Source organism: Epinephelus lanceolatus, chromosome 12 (genome assembly GCF_041903045.1).
Source record: "Epinephelus lanceolatus isolate andai-2023 chromosome 12, ASM4190304v1, whole genome shotgun sequence".
NCBI classification, from domain to species: Eukaryota; Metazoa; Chordata; class Actinopteri; order Perciformes; family Serranidae; genus Epinephelus; species Epinephelus lanceolatus.
In genome coordinates this window covers 14,987,799-15,007,669 of record NC_135745.1, presented here as the reverse complement: position 1 = coordinate 15,007,669, position 19,871 = coordinate 14,987,799, and the positions used below count along the sequence as shown (strand labels likewise).

General features: G+C 43.2%; 1 protein-coding gene and 1 long non-coding RNA gene across 2 annotated transcripts; both read left to right on the top strand.

Annotated features, from left to right (window-relative positions):
- Positions 1-657: 657 nt before the first annotated feature.
- Positions 658-1,447, top strand: LOC117259337 (uncharacterized). The gene is made up of 3 exons (XR_004501822.2): positions 658-723; positions 805-904; positions 1,027-1,447. It is a non-coding gene; the product is annotated as an uncharacterized LOC117259337 (long non-coding RNA).
- An 11,753-nt stretch (positions 1,448-13,200) lies between these two features.
- On the top strand, positions 13,201-16,106 carry LOC144465047 (uncharacterized). Its single transcript, XM_078172850.1, has 5 exons — positions 13,201-13,216; positions 13,631-13,709; positions 13,806-13,859; positions 13,967-14,041; positions 14,256-16,106. Exons 1-5 carry the CDS (start codon positions 13,201-13,203, stop codon positions 14,782-14,784), a joined length of 753 nt encoding a protein of 250 aa, XP_078028976.1. The 3' UTR covers positions 14,785-16,106.
- The last annotated feature ends 3,765 nt before the right edge of the window (positions 16,107-19,871 follow it).

The following is a 19,871-nucleotide window of genomic DNA, read 5'->3' as shown; positions in this document are numbered from 1 at the left end:
TGTTCATTGCGCGCAACGTATCAAAAGTATATGGTCTCGTATAATAAAAGCATTAAGTTTCCTAAAATAAAATGGGCTTATTTTTTTCACTAAGGGGCTGCCTTATCTGACCCGCTTACTTTGGCCAGTTAAAAACATGTGCGCTCTGGTGCGCTCTCTTGTTTTTCCACTTTCTTGTATTCTTGCTCTCGTTGCTCCTCTTTTCAGTATTTTAGTCTCTCCTGTTTTTATGTTTTGCGTACGCTCTTTTGTTTTTTTCATTTTGTCTATTTGCTTTTGCTGTACCTTATGTTTTAACCAGTTACGTTCTTATAATCGTTCCTACGTAACTTTTGTCCTCATGATCAAGTTATCTTAAACTTTTCTATTTTGCTTATCCAGTGTTCTTTTATCTCCAGTGCCTTCAGTAACATAATACTTGAAGTGACAAAGCCAGCCGATTTTAACATTTTTATGCGCGTTAATAGTAACTTTGGTAACAAGATCGAACGGCCAACAAGATTGTTTTCAATTTTATTATAAGCGAGCAATCATAATATAGCAGGAGAGATACCTCCTCCTCTGCTCAGATGGATTGGCCTGTTGCCTATGTGACCAATCACCTCAGGAGGGATCTCTATAAAGGGAGCCCATGTCCATCACTCTCCCTCTTGCTCTCTGGCTTGGAGGCACGCCCACCCCCTGGTCGCCACACTTCTTTCCGATCCACCAGACCTGTTACAGGTGTGTTTGCAGTGGCTGCATTGTGGCACGGTAAATTAGCTGTTTGGCTAGCAGGTGCATTGATTGTTTTGCTGTCCGTAGGCTTTTGGTGTGTTGCTAGTTCCGTGACACTGACGCTCGTTAACGAGCAGGACGCACATAGTGCTTTCCAACTCCGGTGATGAACGGAAGCTGTCTAACGGTATGTACACCTTGTGTGCTGCGCCTCCTTTAGCCTCATTCATAGATCATAATATAATATAATATAATATAATATAATAATATAATATAGCCTGTTCCTAACCTAGCACTTTTGTTTGACAGGGACTGGTTAATCGCTCACAGAGGAGCTAGTGTGCAACGTTAATTTAACGCCAAACCCCTGCTGCTTTGTCTGCTTTGCTCTGCTGTGCGTGGACTGGTGTTTTACTGGCACCTGCTGTGTTGCGTGGCACTGCCGGTGTTTCTTCACGCCACGCCGGCTTGGTTCACTTTGGCGTTTTTGCAGCTCTGGTATCAATGACCATTTGGTGATGTTGGTAGCGGCATGGACACACAGTATAAATTGCCAGTCTCCCAGTCTTGGGCTAATAATTTTGGGGTTAATTAATAGGGTTTATTTGATTTATTTTCCCGAGTTGTCTAATCATAGGTTTATTTTGTAACATTGTTTCATGCACATTGTATAATTTCGAACATTTCTGTTGTTGGTTTAGTTTATTCAGTTAAAGTGATGTGCTGACGTATTACGGTAAGCGAGTTGTGTCATTTCCGGTGTTTCTGTGACAGCGTCTCTGTACTGCTCTAGTGAATTCTACTAGCCTGCTTACTGCTTTCTCACTTCGGTTGCTTTAACATCTACTGCAAGTCTTAACCCACACTAGTTCTGTTTAAGCCAACCTGATCTCACAGAAATACGTGAAATGACCACGACCTCTTAACACCGCATTCCGTGGTGGCAGCACGTAATGGGTTGAAATTACGTGCTGCCACCACGAAAACAATGCCAATGTAAAGTCAATTAGGTCCTCTCCCGTGGTGGACACACGGATTCCCTGATTCAATCACGTCACGTCAACCTCGTTTTCCTCAATGATATCTTTAACATTCCTGTACACACACAAAAACGCGGAAATGTCCTTGATAACTCAACAATATGACAGGTTAATGTCAAGGCCATAAAATAAAATAAATGTATTTTGCCAGCTTTTGATAGTGTAGGGCTTTAAGAGCATTGTGCTGTGGGTGGATGGGGCGCGTTCCACTACTGTTTTGTAGCTGCTGTCTGCCATCTGTGGGCTTCATTCCATTTCAGATTGGATTCAGTTACGGCAGACGGATGGCAAACGCCACTAATTAATTAATAAATAAATAAATAAATAAATAAATAAATAAATAAATAAATAAATAAATAAATAAATAAGATAAAAATAAGGCTGAGCACGGAAGAACCAGAGAGGAAACACCATCACATGGAGCCGTCTGCCCCTGGCAACCCGGCCACCCTCCACTCCACCAAGGGAGAGTGGACCCCAAGCCAGCGCCACAGAACCCCGCCCCGCTGGTTATACCTCCGACCGTGGCAGCTGTCACACAAACCGCTGCTGAAAATTATACATTTTGATACAGGTAGGCTATATACATATTGCAAAACTCGGTAAAAGTACACCAAAGCATATTTTCGTTTCCAACTATTTATTTGAAAACGAAACCATTCATACGGTCAATATAAAACATTTTGTTAGTAATAAAAAACAAATGTAATCTCAATGTGACCACGCCAGCCGGCGGGACTGTGGCTGAACCACTTCCAATGTTCATTCATTCAATCGCGTGTTCTCTGTGTGTGTGTGTGTGTGTGTGTGTGTGTGTGTGTGTGTGTGTGTGTGTGTGTGTGTGTGTGTGTGTCAGAGAGGAGTATCAATTAAAAAAAGTAATTATTTCGGTGTTTTTTATTCTTCCGTTTTTTTTTTTTAATTAAAATGCGTAATATAGCCAACAATATTATAGACCAAATGTTAATCTAATTATTATTGTAGAATGTATTTAGCAAATCACCACTCTCAACTGGAGACAGCAGCAAAAAAAAAAAAAAAAAAAGGGCATTATAAAAAGCCGACAAATCGTGTTAATTAATTGACGTGAGACATTGAAGAGGTTGTCTCCTATAGTCTGTAATTTTTTATTTTTTTATCATAACTTCTCGGAAATTACTCAAAAGTAGAACATGCTAAAAGTAAATACAATAATAGGCTAAATAGTATCTAAGCAATAATAAAGTGTCTAAACAATAATAAATATTATCTAAGTTATCTATTAGGCTACCATTCCACTCTGTAAATAGATTTTAAAATTTCAATATGATTTTAATATTATTTTTGCTTATTTCATTATTGTTATTATTGGTTTTACCTTTTAGTAGTATTGTATTGTCTGAGGATGACTCATTTTAGTAACTATCTACAGTAAAAAAGATAAAAACAAGTAAAGAAACAAACAAAACTCATTTTATACACGGGGCCTTCAAAGTGCTCTCTGAAACTACACCTGGCATGGCTTGTGTCCAAAAAATGAAAAAATCTAAACTTTGTCGTAGAGCTAAACCAAATACATCATTGGAAAGGTCTCAACCTGGAGAGTGACATATGTCAGTATGAAGATTCTACATGGCTCCTGCTTTCAGCCATTGACCTTTGAACCTCGACCTTAGTGCATGTTTGAGGGCTTATAACTCAGCAACTAAAGGGGGTACAGACATGGGACCAACTGTTAGAGAGCTCTTGACCTCAGCTATCATGTGAGTGTAGTCAACAACTGTGGGTGCTGTCAGATATGGATAATATATGGATAAAATTAATTTTCACCCATTTAGAAATTAGATATTTAAAATCTGATTTCACAAATGTGTTTACCATCCCCTTAAAGTCCACAGTGTACTCTCAATTCAGTGTTTACAACTTCCACATCTGGGAAAAACACTTAGATTTTAAAAAAACTACAATTCCCTGGGACCGCGCCATGCAGTTTGATACATATCAGCAACATAGTTGTAGTTCTTTTGATTTGCAAAGTAGGGTTCTAAATAGGGTTGTAAAAAGATAGATCTACTGAATAAATCTAATATCTAGTAAAGCCGAAGTGGTTATTACACTGCACCTAGATGAACTATGTTAAGAAAAAAAGCAAGGATGTTGGCTAATCGCAGTTATTTTAGATAGTACTCTAAAAACGGCGTTTTTGGGACGGTAGGTTTTTTTGCGGCTTGTTGTAAAACAGGGTCATAAAAAGATACATCTACTGAATATATCAAATGTCTAGTAAAGCTGAACGAGTAATGACACTGCACCTAGATGAAATATGTTAAGAAAAAGTAGGCATGATGGTTCATTTCAGATATTTTAGCAAGTTTTCTAGAAACGGCGTTTTTGGGATTGAATATTTGAATAGGCTATAACAAATATCTAGAACAGCTGAACTATCGTTATTATCATTATTATTATTATTATTGGTGGGAAATTATAACGGGAATATATTTGCCGTTTTAATATCAAGAACACTTCCGCGTTTTTGTGCGTATACAGGAATGTTAAAGATATCATTGAGGAAAACGAGGTTGACGTGACGTGATTGAATCAGGGAATCCGTGTGTCCAACACAGGAGAGGATCCTAATTGACTTTACATTGGCATTGTTTTCGTGGTGGCAGCACGTAATTTCAACCCATTATGTGCTGCCACCACGGAATGCGGTGTTAAGAGGTCGTGGTCATTTCACGTATTTCTGTGAGATCAGGTTGTTATTAAATAGCGATAATGTGAAGGTGATGAAGGAGACTCCGCTGACACTGTCTTGCTTGTATACAGAAAAGGTTTATTACAAGAAGTACAACATCAAATCAAGCGCCTAGGATGCCTGTGAGAGAGTTCGAAGCCAATGTGAACTGCTCTGAAAAACAGCCCCAAAATACCCTCGTTATATAGACTGGTGATGTTTGTGAAATGTGAGACAAAGTCAAACAGACGACAGAGAAATATTCTAGTTGGACTTCACCAAACCTTGACCTGGGCCATAAATACCTTCTTGACCCTGACCATATATACTTTAGACCCTAGGCCCCTAACTGGTCATCTGTTCAAAAGCTTCAGAGTAGATCTTAATCGACAAAAGTGATAGTGACAATGATTGTACATTTTCCTCTCCTCAAGAGCTTGTCAGATATATGGAGGATGAAGCCGATCAAATGTGTAATGATTCATATTCAGACAATGAAGAAAACTGGCTTGAATATGAACTGTCATCTCCACTCAAAAGCTTAGCTGATGTTGAAAGTGAGTTTGATGCGATAGAAGAGGAGGTTGTAGAATTCACCACAGCACACAGTCTTCATCTTTTGCAAAATTTGGGTATACTGAAAGGAAATGCCTTAGATCTTCTAGAGCCAGATCCTGTAAACCCCACACCTCAGATGGGAGGTAATCAGACACCCCATAGACAAAACAGTCAGGTCACAGACTTTGTAGAGTCAAACCCCAACCCTCAAACATTTCAAAAGGAGGGTAACACTATGCCACAAAGACAAGACAAACAATACAGTAAGGACGAGTGATTTAAGAACAGCATTGGCTACGCTAAGACATAAATTATTAGACGTTGTTGATTTTTCAACAAATTTGGCAGCACCAGATGGCATTTTAAATGTTGTACTGAGAGGTCCATCACTGTCCAGCGACGTGTGCACGGTAGTAAATGCATGTGACAACTATAATGCGGAAACCTTTCTGGGCGAGATTGAGCAGGTTATGCAAAGCAACGACAGGAGGATATCAGATGATATGCTTGAGTCTGTCGTCACAGCTGCTTTAAACAAACGAGGTGGTGTGAGGCACAAACTAGGCAATATCCAGTACGATCAGATCATTTAAAAAAAAAAAAAAAGCCTGTCTCTACGTTCCATCAAACACAGACAATAATCTGTGTTTCTGTGTGTGTAGCATGTTATATGTACCCGCACATGTCTGAGAATGACATTCAAAAACAGAGGCAACAAATCCATGCCCAAGTAGGGTTTAATCCAAATCACAAAGTGTCGCTAGCAGATGTAACAAAATTTGAGCAGCACATGGGGGTTAAAGTTCTTGTTTTTCACCACAGTTATGGCACTAAAAAACTGGATCTGTATCAGACATGAGAACAACTCCACCCAAAAACAATCTGGCTTTATCTGTATGAGGATCATTATTATGATACAGAACAAAATAGGTTTTTTGGAAGTGCATATATATGCGAATATTGCTAAAAGGGTTATACATATCAGGCATATCACAAATGTAAATATTTCTGCAATGTATGCCTATCTGAGTGTCACAAACAAGATTTAACCCCTATACGCTGTCCAGATTGTTAACGCATTTGTAGATCAATGTTTTGTTTGAACAAACATAAAAATGTGACAGAAACCAAACATTACAAGAGATTTAGACCATGTGACGGCACTACACTACTGCAACGACTGTGGCCATCTGTACTCAGTAAGTCACAGAAGTCACTGGCAGGGTCAACCAGGACGTGCTGATGTATTGCAGTAAGCGTGTTGTCATTTCCGGTGTTTTGTGAGAACGTCTCTGTACTGCTCTAGTGAATTCTACTAGCTTTCATTCTGTGTTTTCCACAATTCGGTTGCTTAACATCTAATTCAAGTCTTAACCCACACTAGTTCTGTTTAAGCACTTATAGCTCTTCTCCTTTTAACGACTTTGTTGCTAATCTCTTAGCTGTTGTTAGCTACATTAGCTTAATAGTTAGCGATGGCTTCTCCTTCTCTTTCTTACTCGGTGTGCCAGATGTTTAGTTATGCCTCTGCCTCCTTTAGCAACAGTGGTAACTGTAATAAGTGCAGTTTATTTGCTGTGTTGGAGGCGAGGCTCAGTGTGGCTCCACACCATGGAAAATCACAGCCAGTCCCCTGTAGCCCGTGCGGAGCCACATAGCATAGCCTCTGCTAGCAGTCCCCCAGTAACCCCCGTGCAGCCGGGAGGCTGAGTAACTGTCCGGGAGAAGTGTAGCTCCGAGCCGAAGCCCACGGTTCACCACCAGCCTATTCATGTTTCTAACTGCTTTTCCCCACTCAGCGACACACCTGTTGAGGAGAAAACTCTGGTTATTGGCAGCTCTATTCTGAGGAACGTTAAGTTAGCAACACCAGTGGCCATAGTCAAATGTATCCCTGGGGCCAGAGCGGGCAACGTTGAATCAAATTTAAAACTGCTGGCTAAAGCTAAACATAGATTTAGTAAGATCGTTATTCACGTTGGCGGCGATGACACCTGGTTACGCCAATCAGGTCACTAAAATTAATATTGCCTTGGTGTGTGAATACTCACAAACTATGTCGGACTCTGTAGTTTTCTCTGGACCCCTCACAAATCTGACCACTGATGACATGTTTAGCCTCATATCATCATTTAATCGCTGGCTGTTCAGGTGGTGCCCAGCAAACAATGTGGGTTTCATTAACCATTGGCAAATTTTCTGGGGAAAACCTGGTCTTATTAGGAGAGACAGCATTCATCCCACTTTGGATGGAGCTGCTCTCATATCTAGGAACCTGGGCAAGTTTATTAGTAATTCAAATCCCTGACAACCCAGAGTTGAGATCAGGACTCAGAGTCGCAGTCCTACACGCTTCTGAGCTTCTAGTACAGTTACCCACCCATAGTTTTACACAAACGGTGTCTGTCCCCCAACCACCATCTTAATCTAAAATTAAACAAAGAGGAGCTGTGCATAAGAACCTCCTAAAAATTAAAACCTCTTCTGTGACAGAAAGGCAAAACAGGAGAATTAAATGCGGACTGTTAAATATAAGACATCTAAAACAGTGTAAGTAAACAAATTAATATCAGATAATCATTGATTTACTCAGCCTCACTGAAACCTGGCTGTGTGGGTCCATGTCATTGGTCCGACATCCCATTAGTCCGACGTCCCGTTGTTCCGATATGTGATTATACTAGGCTATACTGTATTTGTGTACCATAGAGGATCAGCAAACGCAACAAAAGTAGGCTACTGGTCGAGATACAAGTGTCATAGAGAGGAGAGAATGAAACACCATAACCTCCTGTTATTAACTCTGGGGTCCTGGTTGTGTGGGGAGCTCTCCACGGTGCTGAACGGCTCCCGTGGCATATTTCTGCCTTGATGGTGTGCCTAGTGGTCCAATTGACTTTGCATTTTTTTTTGTTTTGTTTTTAACATCTTGTTTTTAAAGGGCTGTAAGGACATTGTGGTCTTGTTTTAAGAGTATTAAAATTCATTGAATTATTTATGAGCCCCCAAGAGCCCGTGCCCTTTGGAGTGCCCTTTTAAGGGCACTGCGACCCTACCCTAACCTAACCAAGTGGTTTTTGTTTGTAATTAATCCATTACTCTTTCAAACCACCGACGACAATATACACTGGACTGCCCAGATGGCCGGGATGTTGTTCAGGTACTGGAAAGAGCAATTAAACTTATAACGGGAGAAAACTGTACACCTCCCTCTCATCCATCTAACAAACAACCTCTCTGCTGTTTTCTCCCTCACAGCCGCACAACTGGAGATACTGGAAAAAGGGCTCAATACCCAACCCTCCCACCCGACCAAAACTCAGAAGGGACCTCCATGCCTTTCATAGGAGGCTCAAGCTAATAGATCACTTCCAGGGGGCTGAAAAGCGGGAGCCTGTGCTCTTCACGAGACCATCCACCTGGGAACCAAACACTGACACTATTTCACCCATAATAGCACAACTCATCCATAAAGATAACCAGGCACTCACACTTTGGCACCCCCGTCCACACAGAGCACCCAACATTAGTCAGGAACATAAACGCATCATCAGTACACTGGGTAATTGCAAACACATAATTAATCATCATATCATCATTAAACCAGCAGATAAGGGGGGCCAAATAGTTATACAGGACAGGGACAATTACATACTAGAAGCACACAGACAGTTAAACAGCACATATTACAAAGCATTACAATCATCATTACAATTAGAAACACAAACACTAGTTAGGGAGATTACAGATACATTACACAGACATAAATTCATCAATACAAAACAAAAACAATATCTGGATGGTCCTGATGAGCCCAGGCCCCACCTTTTTTACTTGTTGCCTAAGATCCACAAGCCCCCTGGAACATGGACGGTCCCTTCTGTTGTCCTGGTTGGCCGCCCCATCGTCAGCAACTGTGGTTCAGAAACCTATACAATAACAGAGTACATAGATCATTTTATCAACCCACTCGCCAAACTCCATCCCAGTTACATCCAAGATACATATGACTTTGTTCATAAAATCAGAAACCTTTAAGTACCCAGCCACACCCTCCTTTTTTCTATAGATATTGACTCTTTATATACAAATATAGAAACATCACTCGGCCTAGCTGCCATACAGAACACTACAACACTATCTCCAGTTGTGTGGCTGTGCTATGGGCTGGAAATACGCACCGTCATATGCTGACATCTACCTGGCCCATTGGGAGGAAACAGCCTTCACAAAACTATCAATACAACCACTGCTGTATTTCCGGTATCTGGACGACATCTTTGGCCTCTGGGACAACACACCGGAAGAATTTCTCGCATTCATCAACACACTCAATTCACACCACCCAAAAATAAAATTGAAACATAATTTACAAAATTCTACAGCTGAATTTTTGGACATGTGCGTCTTCTTCCGCAACTCCAGTGACCAAAACAAGACACTAGCAACCAAAGTCTTCTTCAAAGACTGACATGTACAGAGGCCTGATAAAATCCCAGCTGATACGCTTCCACAGGATCTGCACCCTTCCGGAGCATGTGGAGGAGGCCACAAGCACCCTTTTTAGTGCACTGAGGCCTAGGGGTTACTCGAAGCGCTTCCTCAGAAGTGTCAAGGCAGAGGTCAGCCGGACCTTTAAAAACAAATACAATCAAATCATCCCTCAGCGGGCCGGCCCTACCCTCGTCTCTCTCGTGGTGACTTTTACAGAGACCATTAAAGGCCTTCTGTCAACTTTCAAAACCCACTTTGAGGAGGCGAGGGAGGGCTGTGATTTGCTGGGGGAGTGTCGGCTGATCTCTGCCTACCGACGGAATAAAAAAACTTAAGACCTACTGGTACACTTTAATCTAAACAAACAATCACACACTGAGGAGGCACTTCGAGGCGCGGCAGTTGGTTTTATTTCCCTCCCCCACATTTTTAACCCCTACGCAAGGACTGGAGTGAATCCGTGGCAGGCCTTGAAATCCACCACCAAAAATGCAGTATATGCCATCAGGTGCAAGGCCTGCCACAAACTGTATGTGGGGGAGACCAGGAACAGCATTAATGCGAGAATCAAACAGCATTTGAACAACGGGATTGGCACCAGTGTCCTATACGCACATTTTAAACTCCATGGCCAACACAATGCGCAGAGCATGGGCCTGGAGAGCAATAGGGATTGGACCACGGGCCAGAGACGAGCAGCGGAGAGGAAATGGATTCATCTATTAAAGACAATAAACCCTACTGGTCTCAATGAAAAATATGGTTGAAGAATCCATTTCCACTTAAAGAATCCATTTCCATTTGTAGCATTTATTAGAAATGCTTACCTCCTGACTTTCCAGCGCCTCTTTTCCACAGGTTTTTAACAGGGCTCTGGCTGCGGAACACCAGTGGATAAATGAATTTTATGTATTTGCTTTCTAAATTTTAATTTTTATTTTTTTTATCTCTTAAATTTTACTGGGTATATATGTTTATATTACTAGAATGCAGCATCTCCCAATTGGTTTAATGATTTATTATGTGTGTGTGTGTGTGTGTGTGTGTGTGTGTGTGTGTGTGTGTGTGTGTGTGTGTGTGTGTGTGGTATATTTTATGCATGCTCTTACAATATATATTTTTTTATATTTCACCCTTCTATGAATTTTAGTGTGTATTTTAAATTACTATGATCACTTTTTTATATAGCACTTATTGATTCATGTTGGACGAAGCTGCATTTTTATTTACAATGTAATATTTATTTACTATATTTAATTATTTATTTTCTTAATTATTCTATTTTTTTATTATTAACTTATTCATTTTATCTGTAGCATTACACCAGCTTTTGGCCCGCAGCCGGAGTTCCCATTAACCTTTATTATTTTAAATAAACTGTCTTGAAAAATCTGGGGTGAGCTATGTTTTATTTATAAATCAGAGCAAGTTTTATATTGGGGGTTGGAATTGTACATCATAAGTCACTCGACATCAAAGAATTGCATGTTTTAAAATTACTTATTTATATTTTATGATTTTTATGAACTCGTGATTTCCCTTTAATTGTTTATTTTTTTTTATTGTTCTATGTACTTTTAATGAGTTGTCATTCAGCACTTTTGCAAGCATTTATTTATTTATTTATATATTTTAAAAGCTTCTTTTATGTCGGTTTTCTTAATCCAACCCTAGCACTTATTTTCATTTATTTTATACAAATTTTATCTTGCTCCTTTTTATTTACAGCTACCCTAAGATGTAAATTTGGAGACCCTGGGAAGCTGGAGGACTTTGTTTAAGACCTACTTCCCACTGCCAAACTGCCCTGGGCCCAATCTACTTTGCATTTTTTTAAATAAAATTTAATAGGGCTTTTAAGGATCTATTTGGTTTTAAACACAAAAATTATTTTAAGTATCTTATGGATATATATAGCCCCCAAGAGCCCATGCCCCCCGGAGTGCTCTCTTTAGAGCACTGCGCTTTTAGTGCCTAAACCTAACCAGACCTTAATCATAGGGCATCATGATTTCGGAACAACAGCACTTCGGAACAATGGGTTTAATATGGTCGGAACAATGGGATGTCGGACCAATGGGTTGTCGGAATAATGTGTTGTCGGACCAATGTGGCTGTGTCAAGATGAATGTGTTAGTCTAAATGAATTGGTTCCAATTACAGGGGGATCACACTCCTCAGCCTACCCGGTAAGGTCTACTCCAGGGTGCTGGAGAAGAGGGTCCGGTCGATAGTTGAACCTCAGATTGAGGAGGAGCAATGTGATTTTCGTCCCAGATGCAGAACCGTGGACGAGCTCTTTACCCCCGCCAGGGTGCTGGAGGGGGCATGGGAGTTCGCCCAACCAGTCCATGTGTTTTGTGGATTTGGAGAAGGCTTACGACCGTGTCCCCAGGGGCATCCTGTGGGGGGTGCTCCGGGAGTATGGGGTTGGTGGCCCCTTGCTAAGTCCCTGTACCGAAGGAGCGCGAGTCTGGTTCTTCGCGCGGCTGGCAGTAAGTCGGACCTGTTCCCGGTGAGGGTTGGACTCCGCCAGGGCTGCCCTTTGTCACCGGTTCTGTTCATAACTTTCATGGACAGAATTTCTAGGCGCAGTCGAGTGGTGGAGGGTATCGGGTTCAGTGACAGGATCTTGTCTCTGCTTTTTGCGAATGACGTGGTCCTCCTAGCCCCATTGAACAGTGACCTCCAGCTCTTGCTGGGATGGTTCGCAGCCGAGTGTGAAGTGGCTGGGGTGAGAATCAGCACCTCAAAGTCTGAGTCCATGATCTTCAGCCGGAAAAAGGTAGATTGCCCTCTCCAGGTCGAGGGGGGAGGTCCTGCCTCAGGTGGAGGAGTTTAAGTATCTCGGGATCTTATTCACGAGTGAGGGTAGGACGGAGCGGGAGATTTACAGGTGGATTGGGGTGGCGTCAGCAGTGATACAGGTGCTTACCCAGTCCGTTGTGGTGAAGAGGGAGCTTAGCCAGAAAGCGAAGCTCTCGATAGTAGTATATAGGGACCAGCTTTGCGCGTGCACGCGCGTGCGCGCACGCGAAACGTGCGTGCGCATTATGAATTATGGATTATGAATTATGGATTATGAATAACAATCCCCCCCCCCCCCACTCCTGCAACCCCACACCCATCATATGAAATCCTGCTCTCATTGGTTAAACATAGCGCCTCCTTCTGGGGGTGGTTTCGAATGAAACCGTAGCTATTGGCTAATCAAAAGCCCCTCCTTGCGGGCGGATTATGAATAATAATCCCCTCCCCCACTCCCCCCCCCCCCCCCCCCCCCGCACCGGAAAGAGACAATAAGTGCAATAAGTGTTGATTCAACACCTCGCCTACCCCAGACCATTACGCGTGGTGCCGGGATGTCCGAAATCAGAGGAATTAAGAATGCACGGGTGTTTTTTACAACGACCCCCTGCTGTGCAGCATCTGTTTGGTGTAATAAATGTTGAGACATGTCCGGGCAAAACACGTGAAGAAAGTACAGTAGCCAATCATACGGCAAGGCTAGACCAACAACCAATCAGGGTTTAGTGATGTGTGTCGTGTTTGCTTAATGTTTTACCCAAATGTATAAAAATCCTTGTGAAACAAGCAGAGGACACCTTTTTTTTTAAAAAAAGGCTAGGTTGCGTGAAACACAGCGGACCCTTTTCTACTGCTTTACTGCGGACAATGGCTTCAATTAACGGTAAGCGTGCCTAAACTATATTGGATAACATTGCTCTCTAGATACTTAATTTTTCTCAGAAAAAAACATTCTAAAACACAACAACTACAAAAAAAAAAAAAAAGTATTTCTTATTAGGTGCAGCTGCTGACAATTCCGTAGTTGAAAACCGTGCTCCTGCACCCTGCCGCACCAGCCGTAAGTTAAAATAACATTTCGTCGTGTGTGTGTGTGTGTGTGTGTGTGTGTGTGTGTGTGTGTGTGTGTGTGTGTGTGTGTGTGTGTGTGTGTTTTTACTTATTTTCATTATTACTGTTATTAAATTCTAAACCTAATGAATGTATTTTCGTTTTAAATCTTGACCTAATGAATGTATTTTATTATTATTATTTTAAAGAGTGTGTTACTAGGCTAAATAATGGTATTACTTTCCAGCTGCAGCACAAAGACGCTCAATTTCGTTGAAAAGGCGCAGAACAGACCCTCCAGCCTCTGCTGCTAGAGATTTTATACCGTAAGACTGTTTTCTTTATATATTTTATTTATCATTAATGGGGGAATGCTTGCGGCATCATTGCAAACATCTGTTTTACCTCCTCTTTCTCCACAGTGCACAGCGCAGGCCACTGAGACCCCTCCATCAGTTTTCTAGCGGGTTTAACACGTAAGACACAATGTTTTAACGCTACTTTATATGAATATTATGCTAATATGTGTCGGATACAGAATACTGCTAACATATCGTTTTTTTTTGTTTTTTTTCCATAACAGTGCCTGGGCGATTCACCAGGACTACCCAGCTGAAAATTTCCAGAGGGTTACACCGTCAGGACAAGGATTTCTCACGTAAGACACGTCGTTTTTTTATTATTATTATTATTATTATTATTATTATTATTATTATTATTATTATTATTATTATTATTATTATTATTATTATTATTATCATCATCATCATCATCATCATCATAATAATAATAGCAGCCTAATAATGATAATATTAATAATAATAATGATAACGTTAATGTTGTAATTTTTTTTTTTTTTTTTTAATAAACAGTGCTCAACCGCCCGAGCTGACGGCCACGCAAGAAACAAACGCTGCGGTAGCTGCGTTACTGGTTGCCCAGGGATTATCTGAGGGTGAAGCGTGGAGCGCACAAGGATCAGGCGGTGTAGAACCGGCTCCAACGACTGTTGAGGAGTGCTTCAACGACACATTCGAGGAGGTCGTGGAGTCTGTGAACTCGTTTCCTAACGGCCGAGAGGAAGTCGGCGGAACAGCGGGCGCCCAGCAGCGTGAGAGGGCTTCGATCAGTGAGGAACACGGGCCATCTCCTCCTCCTTCTCCACGCCGTCGGCTATTTCACGAGGGAATATCTACAGAGGCTTTGTGGAGTCAGCAGGAGTCGCTCTTCCCACCACAGGACACCAGCCTACAGCATCAGCACCAAGTAAGCAAAGATCTGTTTTCTACAAGTACACCTGTGAAGGCTGGCGTTGCTGATACTGGTGCTGCTTCTGCTCCCGCAGCGGGGAGAGGTGTGTGTGGGGAATCTCCCCACAATCCCCACATTATTAAGAGGTGATGACTATATTCCAGATTTTGATGATCTGTTAGACAGTACTGGTGATTACAGACACAGTAACTTACCCAATTTACTGACATTATCACCTATACCCGCTTCATCTCCTCCCCCTCCCGCTGTTTTTGCTGACGTTGTTGTTGAAAATGGTGAGGAGGAGAGCATAGTATTTGTTGACGCATATCCAGGCCAAGCCCTCACCCCGGCGCCGCCCCCCAGGGTCCTCATCCCCCCTCCATCCCCTATCCCTCTTCCCAGGCCTCCTCCGTCAGCTGTTGGTGTTGTTGTTGATGCTGTTGATGAGAGCGTAGTATTTGTTGATGCATATCCATGCCATCCCTCCACCCCGCCTCCAACTACCCCTCCTCAGCCTATCCCTCTCCCCTTGCCTCCTTCAGTAGGTGTTGTTGTTGAGAGTGTCTTGAACCTCCCATCCCAGCTCTCCAGCCCTCCTCAGCCTATCCCTCTCCCCCTGCCTCCTCCAGTAGGTGTGGTTGTTGATGCCAGTGTTGAAAGTGTATTGAACCTTCCGTCCCATCCCTCCACCCCACCTCAGCCTCCTATCCCTCTTCCCCTGTCTCCTTCAGTAGGTGTCGGCGTTGTTGTTGATGCTGTTGATGAGTGTCGTAAACCATACGTCCCCGCCCTCCACCCCGCCTCCACCTACCCCTCCTCAGCCTATTACCGACCCTGTCTCACCCTCTGATTCTCCCACCCCAGTGGCTGCTCTAGCAAGAGAGAACGTTTTGCTCAAAATCAGGTGCAGGCAGCAGGCTAGGTTAATCAAGCGCGAACAGCGTCAGAAAAGATTTGCCGAGACGCGATACCTCCTCCTGGCAAGCGAGCGGCGAAACCTGATTAGGAACAGTAAAACTAACGTGCGACGCTACAGAGCCCTTAATACACAGGTACAGTTGCTTAAACAGAGCAACGGCACCTTAATTGAACTACAGCACACAATCACAACATCAATAAATAACCTAGTAGACGCATTGTATAGAAAAAACAGGAGCACATTGTAAGTAGACGTAGATAATGGCACCACCAAGGAAACTGTTAAAAACGAATGAGCACCCAGGTCGGGATGGTCGTTATGACACCGATGACGAAAGCACACATTTTACTGATAATGTCGATTTGTCCCAGTGCACTACAGAGGGGCGGCGTGCTTTGACAGGTACAGTTAGGGAACGTTTTAACACACCCTCTGGACCAGATGTATTGGCTAGCCACAGCAGTGTTATGCGCTGGTCCAGATACATTATAAAAAGAATGCGGGGGATAGAGAAGAGAACAGCGCTGTTTTTAAAAGACAGAATTTTATCCTCATCGTCATCACCACCACACGCATGTGGTTCAGGTTCTGGTGTTGCTGCTACTCCCGCTACATCTAATGCTGCTGTTATTGTAGAAATTGGTGTTAATAATAATAATAATAATAATAATAATAATAATAATAATAATAATAATAATAACAATAATAATAATAATAACAGTGACAATAATAATAACAATGATGATAATATAGCCTCACTATGCCGCTGCTGTCAGTTCTGGGACTGTGAGTGTCTCTGCTGTGAATGTGTGTGATCGTGGGGTCTCTGCTGAACATGCCGATGCCGGTTCTATGAGTAACTCTATGGTCTGTCAACACGGCGCAGGAAATCCGGTAGAAGGAACACCTGCTGTTCCATCTACCAGTACAGGCGGTGCACAGTTGCGTGTCCGTGACATACCTAGATTCAACGCTGCCGAATTTCGCCAGAGGGTCGATTTCAGAGACGTTAGTCTTGATAATATCACCCAGGCAATTGCCAGTGTTAGAGAGAGGTTGTCAGGTGTGATTGGTGCAGCCTTAGAGGACTCTCCTGCAGGGAGTGTATTAAATGTGGTTTTGAGAGGACCATCTCTAGCCAGGGATGTGCAAGCCGTTTTAAGCTCTGACAACGCATATAACGCTGACGAGTTTTTGGAGGTGATCTCTCAAGTTGTGCAGAATAATGACACGTCGCTGACAGATGATGATCTGAAGTTTGTTGTGACCGTGGCACGTGGTAGTAGTGGTGGTGGTTCTAGACTGAGGCTAGGAAGCGTCCCTTATGATGAAATTTTATCTAAGAAGGGAAGGCACCTGTATAACCCTGAAAACGATGGGTCTCAGAACAGTCTTTGTTTCTCTCTTTGTCTCGCCCATTTTGTTAATGAAAGCTCGTCTGCCACTGATAAAATGCAGTATGCTAAACAACTGCATAGCGCCGTAGGATTTGATGAAACCCACAAGGTGTCGCTCTCTGATATCACAAAATTTGAAAATCACAGTATTCCACCATGGTTCAGGGCGTAAACACCTACAGTGTTACAAAACCCATGACGCAGTACACGCCAGCACTGTGTGGATGTACCTGCACAATGACCATTATTACCTGATTGTAAATAAAATCGGTTTCTTTGGCGGTACCTGTGTGTGACTACTGTTACGGTTCATACACAGAACCGTTTAAGCACGTTTGTAAATACCTCTGCAATGTTTGTTATACACAGTGTCACATGCACACAGGGGCCACTGTAAAATGTACAGAGTGTAAACGAATCTGCAAGTCCAGACACTGCTATAATCAGCATAAACACCCTCACTCTAAACACGACGCAGCGCCGTGTGACAAAGTGAAATATTGTGAAGAGTGCGGTAAAACCTACAAGGAGGCAAGAACGCAGCATAAATGCACACCACCAAAGTGTACACACTGCGGTGAGGCCCTAAATGAGAGCGATGCGGCACACCAGTGTTTTATCCAGCCGCTGAAAAAACAAACCCCACACACAAAATACATATTTTTTGATTTTGAGACACGTTATCACGAGGGCAAGCACGAAGCAAACTTTGTGTGCGCTATGGACACAGAGGGAAACAAATTTTGTTTCAACACCCTGAAATGCGTTGACACGTTTGTTAAACGGTACCGGCAGCCAAAATATAAGGGGTACACATTTATTGCACACAACGCCTCTGGGTTTGATAATTACATACTGCTGGAATATTTTGTGCAACAGGGGATCCCTCCCACAGTAACCATGCGTGGCAGTAGGGTCATCCTGATGTATGACAAGGCGTTCCAGCAACGCTGGATCGATTCTTTCAGCTTTCTACCCATGCGTTTATCCAGGACACCGGCTGCCATGGGTTTTGAGGACATGGAGAAGGGGTATTTTCCGCACAAGTTCAACACCAAGGCGAACGAGTACTATGTGGGCAAATACCCCGACCCCTCTTATTACGGGTACAACACCATGTCTGACAGCGACAAGCATAGGTTCATGATGTGGTATAATACCGTCCGTGAGAAAACCTTTGATTTCCAGACAGAAATTCGCCACTACTGTGTTAATGATGTAGAAGTGCTTCGCAAGGCCTGTCTAATTTATCGTGAGACATTTATCAGGTGCACAGACCTCGACCCGTTCGCGTTCACGACACTGGCGTCGAGTTGCATGGGCGTTTTCAAACCGCGTTTTCTACCCAAAGACACCCTCGCCCTCACGTATGAAGGCGCATACACACAGCAGAATAAAACCTATTCTGAGGTGTCTATGCAGTGGCTGGAATACGCGGCCATGGTAGAAGGCTCCGAGATTAGACACGCTTTGAACAACGGTGAGCAACGATTTGGGCAGTTTTTTGTGGATGGGTATAACAGGGCCACAAACACATGCTACGAGTTTGCGGGATGCTTTTTTCACGGATGTGTCAAGTGTTGCGTCCAGACCGAAGTGAATCCTGTCACCAAAAAACCCTATGGCAGTCTGTACCACTCAGTGAAAAAATATCAGCATTGAAAAGTGTGCATGGTCTGCGTGTGGTGGTGATGTGGGAATGTGAGTGGGAGGCGCTAAAACGTTCAGACCCGTCTGTTCAGGCACACCTCAACACTTACAGGCCCAAAGAACGCCTCGACCCACGACAAGCCCTTTTTGGAGGGCGTACAAACGCCATCAAGATGTACCACAAGGCTGATAACGCAGATGAGAAAATCAGATACTACGATTTCACAAGCCTGTATCCTACTGTACAGTCAAAAAAACAATACCCAGTTGGACACCCTCAAATTATCCACCGAGATTTTGGTCCGGTAGAAAATTATTTTGGGTTTGTAAAGTGTACCATGCTTCCTCCCAGAGGTCTGTACCACCCCGTACTGCCCTACAGGTGTCACAAAAGGCTCATGTTTCCGTTGTGTGGCAGGTGTGCTGAGGAGTTAAACCAGACCTGTGTCTGTGCGCATACTGACGCCGAGCGACAGCCGTCAGGTGTGTGGGTCTCATTTGAACTTCAGAAAGCTGTCGAGAAGGGGTACCACATTGTCTGCATTGATGAAGTGTGGCATTTCCCAAACAAGACAGACACATTGTTCAAGGAATATGTCAAGACGTTTTTGAAGTGTAAGCAGGAGGCGTCAGGCTACCCCGGGCATGTCATTACTCCTGCAGAAAAAGCCCAGTACATACGCGACTACCATGAAAAGGAGGGGATTTTACTCGATGCTGACAAAATCTGTGTCAACAAGGCGGTCAGGAATTGTAACAAGCTTCTCCTGAACTCATTGTGGGGCAGATTCAGCATGCGGAGTAACATGCCCTCCTGCGAGTTAATTACAGAACCGGAGAGATTCACACAGCTCATGTTCAGCGACCATTATGACGTGCGTCAGTTTGGGTTTATATCCGATGACGTGGCCTTTGTCCAGTGGTGTCACGCAGATGGTAAGGCGTCCAGAGTGAATGATGTGAATGTGTTCATAGGGGCTATGACCACCGCCTATGCTAGGCTGATGCTGTATGACTTGTTGGACAGGCTACAGGAGCGCGTGCTGTACTGTGACACGGACAGCGTCATTTTCACGTCCAGCCCAGGTGATTGGGTTCCCCCTCTAGGCTCATACTTGGGTGACTTAACCGACGAGATCAATGACAGTGATGTGTGCGGGCTCCCAGAGGAAGATTATATCACAGAGTTTGTGTCTGGGGGTCCAAAGTGTTACGCCTACTGCACAAAACTTGGTAAAACGCAGGTCAAGTGCAAGGGTGTCACACTT